Raw genomic sequence first — 19,738 nt, forward strand, 5'->3', positions numbered from 1 at the left:
TGTTGCAGGCGTGGGATATATAAGGTGTTAATGTCTGCCTGTGAACATGCTCCACTCAGGTTTATGCTCTATGTGGCTTTGTTTCTGCTCTTTCCAGGGCTTCAACATCAAAAGTGTACAGTCTCAAGGCTTCAAACTGAACGTATGGGACATAGGCGGACAGAGGAAGATCAGGCCATACTGGAGGAACTATTTTGAAAACACTGATATCCTTGTGAGTATTGGCTGCAGTTGAATGCTGTGTTCATGCAATGGCTTTCCAAGGTCTCAGCCAGAAATTCAGAAACAAGTAATGTAATGTCCCAGTCCTCAGCAACACCATTGCCATTGTAACAGGAGTTATTCTGAGCTAAATGGCAAGATTGGTTGGGTGCAGTAAGAAAAATACAGTTATGTTTGCAGAAATCATTCAGTTGCATGTTTTTACTTTCACAGGATGGTGCTGTTTATAGTCAGCTCCTTTCCTCTCATCTCAGTCTCTTTCAAATGAAAGAACATTAATAAYTTGTACTTTACCCGTCTATAGCTCCTTTCACTGGAAACTCTGAAGGCCTGTCGTGGGCATTAGTGACTTAAGCATCRTGTGTAGAGGTAGGTCAGTATAGTGCCCTTGTTTTATAGGTGGGGAAACTGAGGCATAACAATTAAATGTTATGTCTGGCATCAGATAGGAAAGCTTCTGACTGAGGGACACAGAGAGACCCTTTGTCTTTTCTTTTGCTCCTTTAATCATAAGCCTGTCCTTTAATGATTTTGACAACTTAGCTGTAATTACCTTACCATTAGCTACAGATGACCACAATTATATTTACAGTGCGGGACCTTTGTTTTTCCATGCCAGAGCACATTGCCCTGGGACCCCCCAAGTGCTGTCTTGGCTAGTTTCAAAGATCACCTCTAGCATGCAGCCACATATGCGAGTATGAAGGCRGACTGGGGGCCCCAGGCCTCTCCCTGCCACAAGCCTGTGGGAACAGAGAGAAGGCAAGGTCTGCAGGCTCCCATGGGAAAGTGGGAAGCTCTCTCAGAAAGACGCCCTTCCTCCCTCCTGTCACACATATGCTCAGTAATGTGTCAGGAGCTTCAGTGTACTTCCACGGAAGGACCAGTGTAGCTAGGAACAGGACTYTCTACACCAAGGCTTGTGTCCAGTTGCTGAAAAGTCTGGCTGTGCCTGCAGGCTTAGAACATTGTCCAAATGAAATTGTTATTTAAATGTGACTAATAAATCCTTGGTACTCTCTTTTGCAAGTCTTCATTTTTGAGCCTTAATTTGGAATCTGATATTTGAGGGCAGCTACCACTGCATAAACCTGGTTGATTGCTTTTGCAAAGAGGAAAGGTGAGATTTTCCATGGGGAAAGATCTGGGTTTCAGAAATGAGCAGGACCCACATTGTGCTCCTCTGTGGTCATTGAGGACAGAGACACGGTGTGGCTGTGAGGTGMTGGTGCCCACTGAGGCACCAAGCTCTGACACTGTGTGTGGCAGAGAGGCAGTAAGTGTGCAGATCAAAGTCAGCCCTGCAAAGCAGCAGCGTTGGGCTCTCTGCCTGCTGTGGCAGGTGCTTGGGCTGCAGAGGCTGTGCAACCACAAAACAATATCTGGAAGACACTGCTGGCAAAAGCAATGAGCTACACTGGCCTGTGGGCATCCACCCTTCTCAGTGTGTGCTGCATGGGAGGCGGAGAAATAAAGGTGAATTTGAAGACTAAAGGAGTTGAAAGCAGTTGTTTTCCCTGCTTCTCTCTCACCCCAGTTAAAGCAACGTGGAGAGAAAACCCTTCTTTTCATATGAGTGAGAAAATGGGTGAATGGAAGCAGAATCAGTTTGAGGGAAGCAACAGTGTGTGAATTCAGAGAAATAGCTGGTGCACAGATGGACTTGAGTTCCCCTAGCTGCACTTCATGTCCCAAACTGGGAGATGCTGGCATGTCGGGGCTGTGCTTTGCTATTTCCATATGCACCAAGAGTGGGATCACATATATGCTCAGTCTGTCTTCTGCCAGTCCTTACCCCTGTTTTAGTCAATAATTTTACCCTCTGACAAACCTGGTGCAGATTGTGCATTTGTAAATTGAGCCAACTTATCCCTCATGCTATTTCTTCATCTAGTCCCACCACTTGCAATTTCTGCCCAACCCATTTACTCCAGGTTGTGTTTTGGCATGCTTCTCACAGGAGTTACCCAGCTTTACAGGAATTTCTTTCTCAAATCTCCATTCTCCAGCATGGCGTTCAAATTGGCAAACTATGTTACCAAGCACCACAGCCAAAAACAGGCTCTTGYGTGGCCCCAGCCATAGAAAGAAGTTGGAGATGAGACACACTACAGTTCCCAGGACCCCCTAGGTTCTCCTAAACTGTATTGCATAAAACAGAAAGGACCTTCTAAAGAGTATTAAAAAACAGGAAGTAATTACAAATTCAAATCCATGCAGGTGCCTTTGAATGAGAGCTTGGTCTTGCATCACACACCTGTGATATTTGGAAGCTTAACGCAGGCAAATAAGGTGTGGATATCTGGCTGATTGCATATTCAGACAGGCACCTGCAGCTATTTGGCACAGTGCTTGCTGGTTTGGAAGTAGGCACTCGGCACATGCTTTACTTTCTCTGTGCTGTGCTTTTGTGGCTTTTGCCCCAAGCACTGTTGTCTCTAGCTCTCATCTTGCAAAACGGCTCTCTAGCGAGGAATGAGCGGTGCAGGAGAAAGCCTGGCTTTTTGGGACCCAGAGCTATCCCTTCCCAGTTAGAGAAGCACCATGATATGGAAGGTGCCACTTTTCTGTTCACAAGCACTCTACCACTGCATTTACGTATTGTGAACTTCCCCAGAGATGTCCTGAGGGAGGACAGACACAGTCCAGTCTCACCCCAGAACACAACTGCCATCCCTGCAGCTTCWTCCTTTCTGTGTTTCCTACCCCAAATGGGATGCACAGGGATGAATGCTTGGCGGGGGTGGGGAGGACGGGTGTAGCTGATCCAGTATTGGTGCACGTGCTTGGGATCACATTGCAGGGAGAGGCCTGTGTGTCACGCTGTGCCCACGGGCCTGTTCCCATCACGTGGCACCGGGTGCGTGCTCTGCTGACGCATCCCCACGCAGCTGCGTCCAGCCCTGCCGCATGTCCCCCAGCCTCTGTCAGTGCACATCAGCCCCCGAGTGATCTGCAGAGCGGCTGGGAGGTTGCTGGGTTACCTCCTCAGGCCTGGCATACAGATTCTCCTGCCGTGTGTTTGGTCCCATTTCAAACAACTCAAATGCTGCTCATTAAGGGAGTGCCTATAGTTTAATAGATATTGCTGCTAGAGATCTTCCCTYCCCCTACTATTTGTTCAAAATTATCCTGAAAGCATGGAGTCTTACGCTGAGACTGCCCGCAAGGATGCCATTTATCTTGATGGCGGGGTGCTGTGCTCATCTATTCCCTGAAAACCAGGCTGACACTTGCTCCCTGTAAGCGACCAAAGAGCATGCAGATGACATGCTAGCAACTTCAATCACTTCTGATGGGGAATGGCAGCAACTGGAAGCAAAATGCTGTGTTTGTCACCAGTCCTGTCCCCGTCTRCTGTCCCAGCATCCTTCTCCGTCACAAATCTTCACATACCAAGCAATGAAAAAGGGATACCAGTCTATTCTTGCCTGCRTATTATACTGATGTTCCCATTTTTTTAAGATGGCAGCTGAAGATGGAGCCTTGCAKGTTGGATCCAGCCCTCATCCCCAACTGCCCTCTCCAGGAGGCTACAGTAGGATCACCTGGTAGAGACAAATTCAATGTCCCTAACAGAGTCCTGTGCCCCCTGAGTGCCATTGTGTGCCTTGGTGGCTTATTGAGGCGGTGGTACTAGAGGGCAGCACGGCACAGTCACACCAGGGTGATGCTTCTACTCTTTGCTGGGGTGAAAGGCTCTGGTCATTTGAAACAATACCAGCAGTCTCCTGTTCTCTTCAGATAACATATGCTGYGAAGATGGTGACAGCATTCCCAGTGCTGCCACCAGCTCCTTTCTGATTCTACCCACATGGCTGTCCACTGCCCAGGCTTTAAAAGCGGTGGTTCTTCTCCTTTCAGAGCATCATGAAGTTTTGTCAACATTTGCTACAAATAATAGCAAGGATCTTTGTGCCCAAAAGCATAATTAGTAGGTTCATCTCACTTAAGCACATGCTGCTGAGGAAGAGTGTCTTCTGGGAAGAGTAACTTTTCCTGTCATTTCTTTTTCAGATCTATGTCATTGACAGTGCAGATAGGAAGAGGTTTGAAGAAACGGGTCAGGTGAGTTACTTACGCCCAGCTTCCTTTGAAGTAACTCAGTGCTTCTGAGTGCCCCTTGCTCACAAAAGTTAGGAAGAGGATTTTGTTGTTTATGAAGGAAATTTGCATTTCAAGAGACTTGCCTTTCAACATCAATACAGATTATTTTGGTAGATGTGAAACAAGGAAAATAGGTAGCCTAATTCTGTTTAAATAGAACAGTATTCATTAAAGTTATACAATAATAGCAAATGGAGCCTGATACTGAAAGCACAAACTTCTCTGAGTACTTTAAACTTTGCCAAACCAAGACTCTGAGGAATCCTATTTTCTTATTTACAAAGCTGAAATGGGAATCATATTGACTTGATTGTCTTTTGGATGTAATTGAAAAAAAGCTAAGAACTTTCTAACTAGGACTGGCTAGAAAATAAGATTTCCGTTTTGCAAAGTTTGGATGTTTTGTAACATTTTTTGTTTTAGCCTGGAACAAAAATAAGACTTTTTAACTTTGTTTTGTAAAATTCAAAAAGTGACAGTGTCCCAAAATAGCTAGCAAYAGATCTACCCTCCCTAGAAATGGGAGATATAGATGAAAGCCCTCTGTTCTGCCTGATTTGAAGGAGACACTTGATCTTTTGCCTCTCAAGTCTCATGGACACACCCCAACAACAGAACTCTTGGTTGTTGGGCGAATCTTTCCYCTGCTGTAGCTATTTCATTTTATATCAGTGATTAAATATTCATTGGGCAAAAGAGATGGAAAGGAAGCAGCAGCTTAGAGCACTTGCCTGAGTCAGGCAGAGTCAGCCTGGACCCCTCCTCATAKTTCTGCAAACACTTTTAGTTTCAATAAATCATCTGTGTCACATGAAAGACCTATTTTGTTGAAAAGTTCCCAGCCAGCTCTGTTTATAACTCCATCCTCTCGTCCTGGTTTCCAAACCAAACATTGCTTTTGGGGGGATGGAGTTGTACTTTCACTTCAGTTTAGCATCTCCCTGACTGCACTTGTTTAATCCAAAAGTTTATATTCAGTGGATGAAAGATGTTCGAAAGTATCTGAGAGCATGAGACCTTACCAGCTAAATAAGAAGCCCACAAAAATCTCCTGTACTCAYCTGTCTGCAATGCCAGCAGTCCCTACCCATTCAAGTTCTGCTGAGTTTGTCATATGTTCCCATAAAGAAGTGACTTGAGATTGGGTGCCTGTTTCACATGAGACCATTGCACAACCCTAGACATGAAGTATTTCAGCCACCATTGATCCACTGCAGATTCAGATTTGAGCTATTCAAAAAATCTTTCTGAGTCAACCAGTTTTGAATGAACAGACCCATTTTTCAACATGCCACCCAATGTATGCTGTGCATGTGGAGCCAAAATCCAGATAGTAAAGCTGATCTAGCTTGTCTTCAGCTAACCAATGCTTTCAGAAACATGAGCACTTTCCTGTGGGAGGGAGATTTCCATTTCGGGGGTGGGGGTAGGGAAGTCCTCTCCTGTTTAAATTGCAGTGATTAAAACTTTGAACAACCCCCCGAAACTCATTATTAGCAGAGATATCAGGGCCTGTGTCAATGGTTGTTCAAGTAMAAGTGCCAGTCAGGCAATAGCTTAAGACAGATTCCTCATACTGCCAATTTACATGTTTTTTTGCTGTTTCATCAGTTTTGGTCTCCTGGGATCAGAGGCTGGTAAAACATAGAGTTGTAGCCTTTAAGGCAACTGCTAATTTCAGACCAAAATGAAGATTTTTCTAACCTGTAATTGGAAGAAATAGCTTTTGAACCTTGGGCAGAGATGATTGTATACATTTTTGCTCTCTTATAATAAGATCTAGGTTTCACTGGAACTCACTCTTCTAGCATTTGCCCTAAATATATTTCTAATTAGAGACAACCACTGGTGGTTGAAGGTTTTCTTCCCTTCCCTCTCACCATCTTCCTCCCACCCCACTCCCTTGTAAATGATACAGGAGCTGGCTGAGCTTTTGGATGAAGAAAAGCTTAGTGGAGTCCCCGTGCTCATATTCGCTAACAAGCAGGATTTGCTGACGGCTGCCCCTGCTTCGGAGATTGCCGAGGGACTGAACCTACACACAATCCGGGACAGAGTCTGGCAGATCCAGTCTTGTTCAGCTCTTTCAGGAGAGGGAGTACAGGTGAGGCTCTGGAGAAGGTTTGCTGTGCCAGCAGGCCATCTGTAAGAGATTGTGTATCTGCAGGGTGGGGCTGGACCGGCTCACTGCGGAGGGTCAGCACAGCCAAAGCCTTGCAGCGCAGAACGCGGGGGGTACGTGGCTCGGGGCCTGTGCAAAGGGAAGGGAGAGCTGTGGCCCTTGGGATCCTGCATCCCTGGGAAAGGGGAGAACGATTGCCTCCCCACCCAGGAGCCCTCAGCTGGCCCAGATGAAGACATTGATTTATTTTAAAGAGACTGCTGTCAGGTTAATCATTCTCATAAAACAAATCGTCTTTTACTATTAACCCTTTGACTGATACAAATGTCCACTCTGGAAATCTGATTTACCTTTGCTACTGATGTCATTTGGCACTTTGCTCAATCCAGGCGCCAGGGAGAAAAGCTGATCAATTTTTCTGATCCAGAGAAATGCAAGAGTTGCACATGGGGCAAGCACCACTTTTAATGGCAGCATGTGGGGCAGCAAAAACCCACTGAAGGGCTGCACTGTGTCCCTGTGCTGAACTGTAATAGCTGTGTCTTGGGCTCCTGTGCTATAGTCAGTTCCTGCGGTATAGAAGCTCTTTGTAATGTAAATGGGACCTAGGTTTGTTTATTTCACTCTTAGGCTTTCCTGAATTAATGAAGTATTTGCAGAGCTCAAAATCCGAGTACTCCCTTCACTGATATTTAAAGAAACAGAATGATGAAGACATTTRTCTTCATTGCAGTTTCAGTAAAACCTTATTTGCAGATGCTACAAAGCCATTCAGAATAGTCAGATCTCAAGCTGAATATGAAGAGTCACAGAAGCAGCCTTCCATGTTGAGTGGGCAGTAAAATGGCAGATGAAATTCAGTGTTGACAAGTGCAAAATAATGCACAGGAGGAACAACAATCCTAATTATACACATACAGCAATGGACTCAAAATTAGCTGCCATTACTCAGAAGCAGATCCTTGAGAACAGAGCTTGTCAAAGGCCAGAGAGGAAAATTCAAATACTAGACAGTTACAAGAAAGKAAACAAGAAACATCTTTTCTAGCAGGTTACAGTCATGGTGAGCCCATACCTTGAACATGACCTTAATTTAAAAAGGTTTTAGTAGTAGTCCAACAAAATATTAGGTAGAACWATCTTCAGAAGATCTTTAGAGTTTAAAGCAGGAATAACTGTGAATTTAGAGGAATCTGGTCCAGTCAAATTATAAGTATCTCCAAGCAYGTAGATTTCATATCCTCTCTAGGTAACCTCTTCTAGGCTCTTAACTATCCAAATCAGAAAAAAATATTGTCCTTATATCTGCTCAGAATTAGGAGAGATTTGAGGATCCTCTGTCAGGAGCAATCAGCAGCACAGAGTGGCATCTGTGTACAGGGATAATAAATAAGTTAGGACTAGTAGCTTGGAAGAGAGGGGACGGGGAGTGGAAGCATCTTCAGGATCTATAAAATAAGGTATAACAATGTCAGATAGACTGTATGCTATTTTTTACATTGCTAGAGGAAGGGTGTTCCTAATGAAATAATTAGAGAATGGTTTAAAAGACATAAAAATAAGTACTWCTTTGCAACTTGCATAATTAAATTCTGGATCTCATTGGCACAGGAATGTTGGGGAGACAAAAGGTATCAGAAAAAAAAATATCAGAAAAATACTTAAATTAATTTCTGAAGAAGGGTTATACAGGCAATCACTGACTGGTAAGATCTGGAGGCAGCTTTTGCGTGAGGAGCTGCTTGGGCTATGGACTGGCAGGGAAGAACAGAGCAAGACAGGTCCTGTTTCTGTATGGTCTGTCCTCCTGACATCCAGAAAGAGGATGCTAACCTGGATGAACCATTGGTCTGACCCAGTACAGCAGTTCTGATTGAAAAATCTCAGCCTGATTTTTAGACCTGAATGTAGTAGATGGTGTCCTCTAAAGAGGCTTTATTTAGTTAGCTAAGCTACAGATTCAGCCAGTCTTGTGGAGGGCTTCAGCTTTAATCTTTGCTGTGAAGTTTCCAGTCCAAAGAAATGTGAYGAAGAAAGTGAGGCTGCAGCTGACAGGGTTTCAGGGACACATGGGTCACCTTCATCCCTCCTCCAGGACTTTGTCTAGGTTATGGAAGTCCAAGGGAGCTCTCCAGCTGTAAAGGGGCAGTAAGGAGGCAGATAAAGTTCTGAGAYGTGTGTTAGATGTGGAAGAAGTAAGTGATACAAAGTGTCACTTTTTGTKCCTGAGCTTTGAAATCTGCTTCCTTCTCAGGCAGATCTGTGGGCTCCCCGSAGTGGGTTGCACACCTCCCCATTGCCAGCATCTTATTTCTGTGCCCCCTCCCTGAAGCACAGCACATCCCTGATCATCCAATAGTGTAAAATACTCAGCCCAATACACCCTGCCAGGGAAATGAAATCTGCTGCTGCATTCACTTCCAGAAAATAGAAGACCAGAACTAAATAAAAGTATTTGCAGGCCTATGTGTTTTGTCCATCATGCTTATCTAGACAARTTAGTTTAGATGCAGGCCAGATAACATCCCACTTTGTTGTAGGCAGTCTCATTGCCCTAAATACTGCAGCTTATTCCGTTAGTGATTATTACAGAAAAGTCAGGAAAGTTGCAAACTCTCTATAGCTTATAGAAGAAGAGCCCCTGTATTTCTCTTCTGCGCTGTCAAATCAAACAGCAAGAATGTCAAGTACTCCCTTTCCTTGCAAATTGAACAAAATGTTTTGGGAGATGGCTTTTAAACTAAACCCGAATCAGCCTAGGAAGAAACGGTGTCTTCAGTCTTTGGATGCTAAGGAGGGGTCAAACTTTAGGAGAATCAAAGAACTTGATTAAAGGGTGAGATTAGGAAAGATGCTTTTGAGGATTGTGGTACACCAGGGCCACAGGTAGCAAGGGCTCGGAGCAGGAGCTCTCTTTGTGTAGCTAAATCTCAGGTCAGTGCTTTGAGGACTTCTTTGAGAAATGACAATGAGTGGCAGCAAAATAAATGGAGTCATAGAAGCATCAGGTGTTCAGAATGAAAGCCAAGGAGCTAGAATGCCAACCATTGTTGCTGTTGGAATGTGTTAGCTGGAGTAGAATTGGAGACATTGCTGATAGGTTTTGCAAGGAAGAGTGGTGGCATATCTTGTACTGAGCACATGCAGGAGCAGAGTTCATATGAGAAGATGTTTGTGATAGCTTGAAGGAAGAGCAATGAGCAAAGATAAATAATGCCAATACATGAAGGAGAAATAGTTTGAAGGTCATTTAATTAGTTTAGCAGCTAGCACCATCATGTATAGAAGTGGGTAGTTAAGACTGGGGATTTCAAGGTTAATGAGATTAGATTATGGTTAATAGAATGATATAAATTTAGAGAATTTAACTATTATTTGAAATGGGTTATTTAATAAAACTGTTAATTAAGGGGGGAATCCATATAGTCATCTTCTCTTTTAGAATTAACCATTAGGGATGCTGGAAAAGGGGCCCAGCATTGTCCTGAGCAGGTTCAGAAGAGAGGTGACTGGGTTAACTGGAAACTCCATGTAGTGTCTCTGGATGCCAGCTGGCAGCCCCTGCTATGCCAGCTGAAGACTTCATTACCTCCCGCCTGTAACCGTGGGCAGCACTTGTCTTGTTAATGAGACTTCATGGTGCCATCGAGGCTTTTTCCAGCAAGATATCTGCTTGGGTCTGATTTTACCCTCAGCCCCAGTTACAAAAGCAGGAAAGCCTTTTCTCCTTGCCACAGCCATGTGGGTTCTGCCTCTGGAGCAGAGTCCGGACCAGCCTACATCAAGACTCTGCCACAGGGTACAATAAGTGAGGGAGGTGATTACTGATGCCACGTAGGCTCTCTTGGGGTTGTGTTTTTTTGACCAGATCTCAAGTTGTGGCCCTTGGTTTGCAAAAGCTATGTACATTCCACCCTGACCAGCAAGAGTGGTGTGAAAGCAAGCAGGACCCCTCTGTTTTGCAGCCTTCTCACTTGCTGGAGGTGTTATTTAGGGGCCAGGGTGTGATGTTAAACATGTCTCAAGGCTGGGAACTGATCTGTGCTCTGCAGCTTGTTTCTTGTCTAAAGCAAGAGTCTCCAATCAAGGCAGTGGGAGTTCAGCCTGCCCTAAAGAACTATCCCCCAGAATGATGATGCAGCGTATTGTGTCCAGAGTCTCCCKAACATAATGGCCCTCTGGAGACCACTAAAAGCCAGTGAAACTGAGAGTAGCCACTAAACTTCTCCAATTCATGCCAGAGCCTGTCTGGCCCTAAGGACTGTGGGAAGGGCTGAGCCTCCCAGGATGTTTCAAGCAAGTTGAGAATGTAGCCCAAGATCTAAGTTACATCTTTGCYGCAGTTCAGCACTTTCATAAGGCAAGATTCAGAACAGGACTCCCCTACCCACACCTCACCAGCAATGTGGTATCTGCWGAGTTTAGGTTTTGTCTTAAAGATGTCTTAGCCAGGATAGGCTGGATGGGGATCTTCCACATCTTAACAAGGTTCTGAAGTTGCTTGTAAATGTGATTTAAAACCAATTTTGATGACTGCAGCCCTACTGGGGCAGGCAGAGCCTGTGCACGTTGAGGAAAAGCAACCATGTTTCCAGGTTACAGAGCAGTGTCTTCTGAKTTTTAATCAGGGTAGGAGGGAGTCTACAGCACTGCATCAGGGATATCAGGTCTCAGAGGACAAAAAAACCCCAAGCTTTCACCCAGGCAAAAAACAATGGCAATGCACTGGCAGGAGCCTRTAAGAGCCAGCTTGTATGATCACTGGAGGTGCAAGGAAATGAYACGTAATGAAGGCACAGTCCTGGCTGTGCAGAGGGAGAAGAAAGTGACAGTTAAAATAACACATACCAAAAATGCTAGAGATTGAGAATTTTGCACTTGCCTGACCCAATTTGTTATGGCAGACAGAGGATTACATGAAAGGATTAAGCTTTGCTGTCCTTAAGGTCACATTAGGGGTCACAAGTTTGTGGCCTTGCCTGATCCCTGGCTTGCAGGGGAGCAGAAATCGCGAGGCTTTTTATGGGGTGGAAAGGACTTGTTCACTGTGTTTGAAGTCAGATTACTTCACTCCCATAGCCRCAAAGCTGATAATGCAGAGAATAAGCAAGTAGTGGGCTAATCTTAAGCAGGACTTTTTATTTCTCCCAGGGAAGGCTCTACCAGTACTTTCCCAAAGGGCGTTGAAGTACAACTCCCTTGGCACAATTGCAGATGGGACTGCAGCAAGGCGGGATTGTGGGAGCAGCATTTCTCTGCAAGGAGCCTTATCCTCTTCCCTGGGGTTCTCTCTCTTTGCTTTGGTAACATTTACTAGCTGCTTGTTAAGGAGCTAAGAGAAGCAAAGCTGAAAGATCTGAAATCTTTCCCTGGCTAAGTTTTCCCAGGGTTGACTTGAGGCTGGAATACTAATATTGTATCCACCTCCATCCTCAGAGTACCTGCCAATGTCTCTGTGTCTCAACAAAGCAGCACAAGGACATCTATCAAGATCTAAATGTTACTGCAGGGATTATACTTTTTTCACAGAACCATCTTTTAAGCATGCAGATATAGGGACAGAGTGTGCAGGGACAAAGGATGACAACAGTTGACTCCTTGAGGACCTGACTCTTTCAAGCACTGTTTCCTCCTTCCTATGTGCCTTTCCCCTAGCAGCTCTTTGTGTTTGTAGCAGCTTCTCTGGATTTCTCTCTTACCAACACTCCGTCCTGCTTCACACCTTAAGTAAAAAAATTGCAAACGTACCTTTTAAGGTTTTTTGCTTTCCATTGCATTTGGTATTCTCCAAAGCATCTGGAGACACTGCAGAACAGCCCCCCGCCACCCCAACGAAGCTGCACCAGAAGCTGCAGATGTAGCTGAGGRAGGCGTCTCACACATACCTTTTTGATACAGCTGAACATGTTAATTTTCCCTTTATCACTGTCAGGCAGGGGGATATTTACAATTAAATGTGATTTTTTCCTGTCAATTAGCTCATGCCAGAAGAGAGTTTTTAAAATCTATTCCTGCTTTAAAAGTTTGGTGACCTACTTACATATTTCAAGCGTGTTTGGAGTTCACCTTTCCTCTTGCATTTTGCTATGTCATTCTTTTGCCCTCGTTAAATGCTTCATGCAGCCAGGCTCCCAGCCATGGTAAATCCCATCATAAACTCTGCTTTATGGCCCTCGCTGCGCTGGTGCTGCAATGGTCTGCCTTTCCCCTTGCTGGGCTCCCCAATGGCAGCAGGCAGAGTTTTAATCACTGTGAATTCAGGTTGTGGTCAGATTAGGTAGAAGATAGGATGCGTGTTTGTTGTTTTGCAGTGATGTATTGTTTCTGGGATTACTGTGCTGAATAGCAGAGGGTGTCAGCTGATATTTATTACTTTAAGCTGTCTCAGCTGTTCTGGTTCAGCAAATAAACCTACATTGAAAATGAATGAGGAGCTCTGCTTGCCTTGTATGCCATGATGTGTGCAAATGTGATTATTGCTTCCGAGGCAGGGGAAGCTGAAATCATTGTGGGAGCATTTTTAGTTATTTATTTATTTTTACTCTTTGCAGGCAATCATGCAGATTTCTAAAGCACACAATCAAGTCAAAGGCTTGACACCTCTCCTCCTAGCCCCATTGTTAAGCCCTGGCATTCCTCATGCTGGGAATCACTCGYTCCCTCTCTCTCTAAAGTGATAAGCTTTAAACCATTCTATTGATTGCTTAAGGCATTACATGTTTTACACCTAGGTTATCAGTGTTATTGAAAGGGGAAGACACAAAGCTACCGGGCCTTAAAATGAATCTACCGCTCATCTTTTCCCATTTGCTCTGAGGATTTCAGGCAATTTGTTTTACACTGATCTCTGCTGTGGAGATAAATAAATGAAACTGGAGACATCAACCCTCCCCAAGGTTAGAGTTAGAAGTGTTATTAGTGTAGGGCCTCATGTGCACCCCAGCACAGACTGGGCTCACTTATTCTTTATTTAACACAGCAACAAGGGCTGATTTCAAAAGTTGCTGCTCCCCTTCAGATAAGAAGTGTCACATAGCGCAGTTATCAAGGTGAATTGGTATTTTCAAGTGAGAACCTCTCCGCTTCTGATTAAGCCCTGAGGACTCCCTCTCTTCTCTCTTAACTCTTTAGCTCCCCTCTGACATGGCCACCACCTTTGTGGCGGAAGGACAGTACAGAGGTATGGCAGTGAGTCTCAGCTCACCCAAAAGGCCTGCTGTGATGTGCCTTGACCCACCTGTCTGTGGAGAAATTGAGGTTCTTGGTCAGAGCTTTTGGCAGTCTGGGAACAAGGGTATAGGAAACAGCAAAACTGCTACCGTGGGGCTAACAATGATGTTGGCCCACAGCTTTCTTAGGGTCAAACTAAAGTTACTGTTGTAATGATACAAAAATGACAGCTGAACATAACACAGTGAAATCCCCCCACTCTGAACWCTGAAGTAACATTTGCCTTATTTCCAAACACAAAGATATGCTGCTCCCYTCTCATCCCCAAAACCCTACCTTTTACCTTCAACCTCCCTGTCAGCCAAGATCCCTTGTAGGCAAGATAGAGGTAAGGGGTTTGGTGGGACATAAATATGAGGAGACTGTGCATCTTGCACTCTGTTGTGCACTAATCCTAACAGATAAGTGACAGGAGCAGATGAARTGTTTCTTTGGCTTTCAATAGCATATTCCGTTCTGGGATCTCAGCAATAAATTCATAGATTGGGTATTCATACACAAGTGTTGCCGTCCTGCTTGCAGTGGCCAGAGAAGTCACCCACACATTTTTACAGAGATACCTTAAAGAGTATATCAGCCTCTTAAAACAGGACCACACTGCTTCTCACTTGACCTGCTGTGGAACTCCTGAGAGCCTCTTTTCTGTGGSGGCCCTGAGAAACAGGGAGCAGGGTCCAGGTCTGGTTATTGCAGTGACTTTCATGGATCTGGATTTCAAGGCTTGTGGATGACCAGAGAATTAGAGCTGTTTTCTTAGCAGGGGGCTGACTGTATAACAAACAGTGCCCTAAAATCCAGTCTCAAAGATAAGATGACTTGCCCGAGGTTACACAAATCATCYGTAGCTGAACCTGGAACTGAGCCTTCATCTGCCACTGACGTACCTTGACTGCAAAGTGATCCTTCCTCGAAGGACCTACACATAGCAACGTGATGAGACGATGATACTTTTTATGGTCAGATGAAAGATTTAATAACCTCTGTGTGACAACATCKACCAAGCAAGGAAGCACTTATTTTTTTAACCCACAGTGGTTTTGGGCACAGAAGGGCAGGCAGGGGGTCGATGAGGAGGCAGAACACAGTGCTTGCAGAATGGTGGTGGGRTGGGATTGGGGGATTCCTCCTCCCTTCACTTGACTAACATTACCTTTCTTTGTCTGAAGGACGGCATGAACTGGGTGTGCAAAAATGTCTGTGCTAAGAAGAAGTAAAGCATTCTGAGCTGCATGGAAATGGAGGAGCGGTGGGAGCAGAATTCTAGCCTGAAAACACTAATTTGCTGCTTTCTGACCAAATGTTTTTCCATCTGTGCACAGCTACAGCTGTTAAGAGAAAAAAAAAAAAAGAGAGAAAAAAGGGAACAACATCGGTTTAAACCTACTGCTGGATTTGGAACTTGACCTGCTCTTTAGTATCATTTTTTTATCCCAATAAAGGAATTACRTATTTCCTACCTATGCATAAATAGTATTAAATGTCTGATTAGCAAGCAAGTTTGTAAGCAGAAGCAAGACTGATTCAGTGTGGAGCAGAGGGAGTGGTGAGTTACTGTAGTTGCTTAGATGCATAGGAGCTGCCCCATATGCGCGGTTGCTGAGGACACGCTCGGGCGTCAGTCACAGCTTCCCCTCAGTGACAGATAAATGCAGTTGTGTTACCAGTTGTGGGTAGTTTCTTAAAATAAAGYTGCTAAGGAGTCATTTGTGTAACAAGGGTAGAAGACTTCCACATATTCCTATAGCCATAAAAGAGGAGTTTGATGATAACGAGGCACTGTTGCATTGCGACACTGCTGTAGAGGGGAGAGAAGGGTTATATGTGTATAATTGAAGCTCTTTACAGTTGGAATAATGCAGGATGAGTGTGCCTAGGGCTTTTCTCGCAGCTGAAGGAGAATTTAGCCCAGCATTTCACCTTGAGCCAGCAAAAACGTTGTTCCTCCGTTCAATAAGTTCCATATGTGAGATTAGTCTTGATGTTGAACAATCCCTGTTGATTTTCCCTTGATGTTAAGGCAACTCTGCAGGAAAATGCAATTAAGTCCATGATTACTTTCTAGAATGAGATATCAGGTCCCAGGTTTCCTTCTTTGAAATGTGCAAAATGTATTCTCCTACTCCACCGCCTCAGCATGTCTTGCCTGGTGCTTCCAGGGACTTGGGGCACTGCCCCACGGCGGGCTGGCTGTCTAGGGCCTGACCTGGTGCCATCTGTGGATTGCCCTGGTGGARGGTGAGGATCCTGGTGAATGGCAGATGGGAAGTGCTCTTTAAAACGAGTATCCATCCTTCCCCAAGCCAGCTTCCCTCTAAAAGGATGCAGTTGCTGAAATAGGAAAGAGAATGTGTTTTCTACCTCCTTGTCCCCAATTCAAATGTAGCCCCAGACTGACAGGGAGCGGGAGCGATTAGCACGTCAAAGCAGCAATGTCCTGCATGAAGCGAGCTTGGTGACTCCTGGGCCAGTTTCTAATGCACAGATGGTAAAATAATCCCACTGCCCTGCTTGCCAGCTTTGTTTGCTGCCTGCCTGCAAAAGGCCAGGGAATGACTGGGGACTGCATTACCCCTTCCACCTCCTGGAGACGGACGGTCGCGCAGGATGGGGAAAGCTGCTTGTACTAAAGCATGTGGCTTTACCACGCGTCAGCGAGTTGACTCATGGACCCAGGCAGACGGCTGACACCCCTGGAGCTCCCAGCTCTTTTTTCCTCCCTTCCCCTGGACATCTCCACCTCACGACACAAACATCTGCACAGTACGTGAAGCGGCCCCTGGCCGCCTACGTGTTACAGCTTGGCAGATTAAAATCATCTGGGGCTCATTCCAGGTCCCCCCATACATCAGGATGTACAGTAGCACTTGAGGGCTGATCCGTGTGTAGTTCAGCTGTCTTTGCTGTGGCTGGGGGCACAGGGACAGCTGGGACAGCAACTGCTTTAGCAATCCAACTTTAATCTGCCTGCGTCCGTGAGTCAGCACCCTCCGAGTGCATCTGTCTCCAGCAGGGAGGCAGGACACGCATGCCGGAGTAGCACAGCCTTGCTTTAAAAAACAGACGACTGGGGAGCGGGTGGGGGGGAAGAGCGGGCTCAAGTGAGCTGTTAAGCAATCGCTAATGACACAAAGTGACACAGCTCCGGCTTTGCATGGATTGAGTAAGGAGTCATAAGATGAGATGTTCATTTAAATGCAGTTTGCTCGGTGACTCCCCAGCTGCGCAGGCTTATCGGGAACGCTRCAGATTTGAGCATGGCATGTTCCTGGGTCAGTCCAAGGAGGAGAAATTCATCCCRGCATCACCTTTTCCTTGCAAATAAAGCATTTGCCTGATGCAAGCAATGTAAAGAATTGCAACCCTTTCCTGTGGGCAGGCTTGTGTTGGCTGAGTGGCAGAGCTTTGCAATAGATACTCCCCGAGCTTTGAATTTGCGCACATTGCTTACCAGATGCAGAAGGAAATGCTTGGGTACTTCTCTGGCCGAGGCAGGGCAGGGCAGGGCAAAGCCCCCTTTGGAGCTCAGGCATTGATCCTTCACACTTTCAAGGACTGGAGTTGGTGCTTTCCTGCTCCCTACCCTTTTAGCAGTGGCAAATTTAGTYTGTGACACTCTACCAGTGCCACAGCTGGCTTCCTGGGGCTGAAAAGCATCCAGAAGGGTAATTTCATTTTTTTAGGCTCACATTGGTTCAACTTGGAAATGTGTGTAAAATGTAGTAATTTTCCTATCACTTTAGCTGGGAAGGAAAAATTGCCTTATTGAACTCAGGATCCAGAAACATTTGCTGGCTCATTTGTTATGTTTGCATGTAGCCACATGTACTGGTTGCGTGCATCTGTACCTGTAACCCAGTAGTTAATTTGGTTTTCCTGTGCCAGGTAGTAAGAGAGAAAGATGTGAGAGTGAGCTGTGCTGGKAGGATGCAGGTGGGGAGTTAAAATGACCACGTCTTAAATATATCATCCTGCAGTGATGGCTGTAAATGTTCATTATATTGTAAACGTTTCTCTGTGYAACCTGGTGAAAATGTATAAGGATTTGAGGTTCTGTTCACTTGCTCTTTATCTGAATGTATTTACATCTGCTGTGGCCTCTGCAGGGCTCTCTGCCCTGGGCAGCAYCCGGCTAAAAATCACCTGGACAACTGTCTGGGGCCAGCCAGAAACACCCGCCACCGACCAACGCAGCCCCTGCCCGTCCGCCAGCCCTCCAGCCCCGCCCTGGGCAATGGCAATGCACACGCARGGCTCTGTCCTTCCTTCCAGCGCTGTCGGCTTCACCCTGCTTTAAAGTGGGGCTGGGGGAACCAAGCGTCTCAYGGTACGGGTGGAGCTCTGCCACGCATCGCCTCAATTCCCAGATTTTTAAAGGCAGCAGGGACCGYTGCGCTCCTCTCTCCTGCCCTCCCGCACAGCACAGCCCGCAAACCCCACCCCGCAGTGGTGACTCTGCTAGAAAGAAGCCCAGCCGTGATTTAAAGGCTCCGAGTGACAGACAGACCTCGGGATGTCTGTCACGGGTTAATTCCTCTCCCGCGGGGAGTTTGTCGTGCTTCGCTTTCACATCATTAAATCTGGTTCTACCTTTTCGATAGATGAAAGAAGCCTCCCCTGCTCCTGCCCCGTTGCATTCCCTGGAGGGGAGAGGTGCTGGAGAAGTGAAATTCTCCAAGGGCACGACAGAAAACCTGAATCCAAGCTCCTGCTCTGACCGTGAGAGCTGGRTGTGGGGACTCATGTCCTCTCCCAGCTGTGGCCATGTCCTCCACTGCAGCTTCATTGGAAAATGTCTCTCCTGCCCTTGGAGAATGCTTGCCAAAGCCTCTTGCAACCTTCTCCCATTTTCCCTGCTTCCTATAATGTTTCTTGCACATGTTAATGACTTTTCTCTCTGTCAAAACGATAACTGGTCACCAGACTCTTTTTATGAAGTGTACTGGGATGAGACCAGCCTACTCCAACATGCTTTTACATTGCTTTTCTCCAAAAGCAAAAGATGGCAGCTGYTGCATTCCCTGGGCTGGCTGGGTCCACGCAAGCTCTTTCTTTTATGTTCCCTTTTTGTATTTCACCAAAAAGGGATATTTGCAATATCTGGTYGTGTTGTTACTCAGTGTATAATTTAGATGTCTTTGTCAAAAAAAAAGGAAATAAATTAAAATTTAGTAGAAAGACAACTGTTTGGGGGTGATMATTTTTTCTTCAGCAGGTTCATTTTCTGACAGGATTGTCTTTTCTCAAGAGCCCCAAGTCAGTCTGCAAAGCTGCTCTTCCACTGCTGCCCTRTCTCCCCATCAGAAATGGCTGCTGTTACTAGAAGTGATCAAAACTGTTGAAAAAACCTTTTTTCTTTGGATTTTCACTTGTCCAAAACTATCAGAAAAGTCAGCCAACGAAAAAGGCAAACTCTGGGAGGATCTTCTTATTTCAAAAATCGTGTTGTAGGTTAAAAAAAGCTTGTCATGAAACACATTCTCCACTGACCTGGCAGGAAAAGGGAAGGGGAAAAAGGAAAGCAGCAACTATTTGGGTTTGGTTCAGTGAAGTGTGGTTGGGAGGGGGTTTGGAAGGAGGCAAGCAAATCTGAGTTTGTTGCTTTCCAACTAATCTGACTCATTTCTGTTCCTGCAACACCCGGATGGGCCAAAAAGTGAGAAACTGTTAAAACTCTTTAAAGCATCAGCTCCCTCCCTGCACAGTCCAGATGCCTGGAAGGTCATCAGAGCTGCTGAAAAAAAAAAACATTATAGATGGTCACACTTAATTTCTTTTTTTTTTTTTTTTTTTTTTTTTTTTTTTTTTTTTTTTTTTTTTTTTTTTTTTTTTTTTTTTTTTTTTTNTTAAGGCACACTTTATACTCAGTCCTGGTATTTTTTCAGCAAAGTAGAAAATACTTTTTCATCTTGTTTGCCTAATGGATTGGATGTGAAAAATACTTCTTTGGCAAGTGAACACCCTGAGAGTTGTTTGACTTGTCACAACGTTATGTATCGGCCCCTGCGGCCCCCAGCCCCCGAAGCCGCCGCGCTTCCCCTCTCCTGTTGCTGTTTACGG

At 45.3% G+C, this 19,738-nt stretch overlaps 1 protein-coding gene across 1 annotated transcript in view; it reads left to right on the forward strand.

The window, feature by feature from the left end:
- ARL3 (ADP ribosylation factor like GTPase 3) overlaps positions 1–18,851 on the forward strand; it is a 30,204-nt gene extending 11,353 nt beyond the window's left edge. The window contains exons 3-6 of the mRNA XM_057379768.1: positions 98–214; positions 4,240–4,290; positions 6,248–6,433; positions 14,848–18,851. Coding sequence (XP_057235751.1) covers positions 98–214; positions 4,240–4,290; positions 6,248–6,433; positions 14,848–14,895 — 402 coding nt within the window. The 3' untranslated portion in view covers positions 14,896–18,851. The remainder of the gene's footprint in view (positions 1–97; positions 215–4,239; positions 4,291–6,247; positions 6,434–14,847) is intronic.
- The last annotated feature ends 887 nt before the right edge of the window (positions 18,852–19,738 follow it).

The sequence above is a fragment of the Malurus melanocephalus genome, unplaced genomic scaffold, assembly GCF_030028575.1.
Source record: "Malurus melanocephalus ecotype Western Australia unplaced genomic scaffold, MMel_1.1 scaffold_12, whole genome shotgun sequence".
NCBI classification, from domain to species: domain Eukaryota; kingdom Metazoa; phylum Chordata; class Aves; order Passeriformes; family Maluridae; genus Malurus; species Malurus melanocephalus.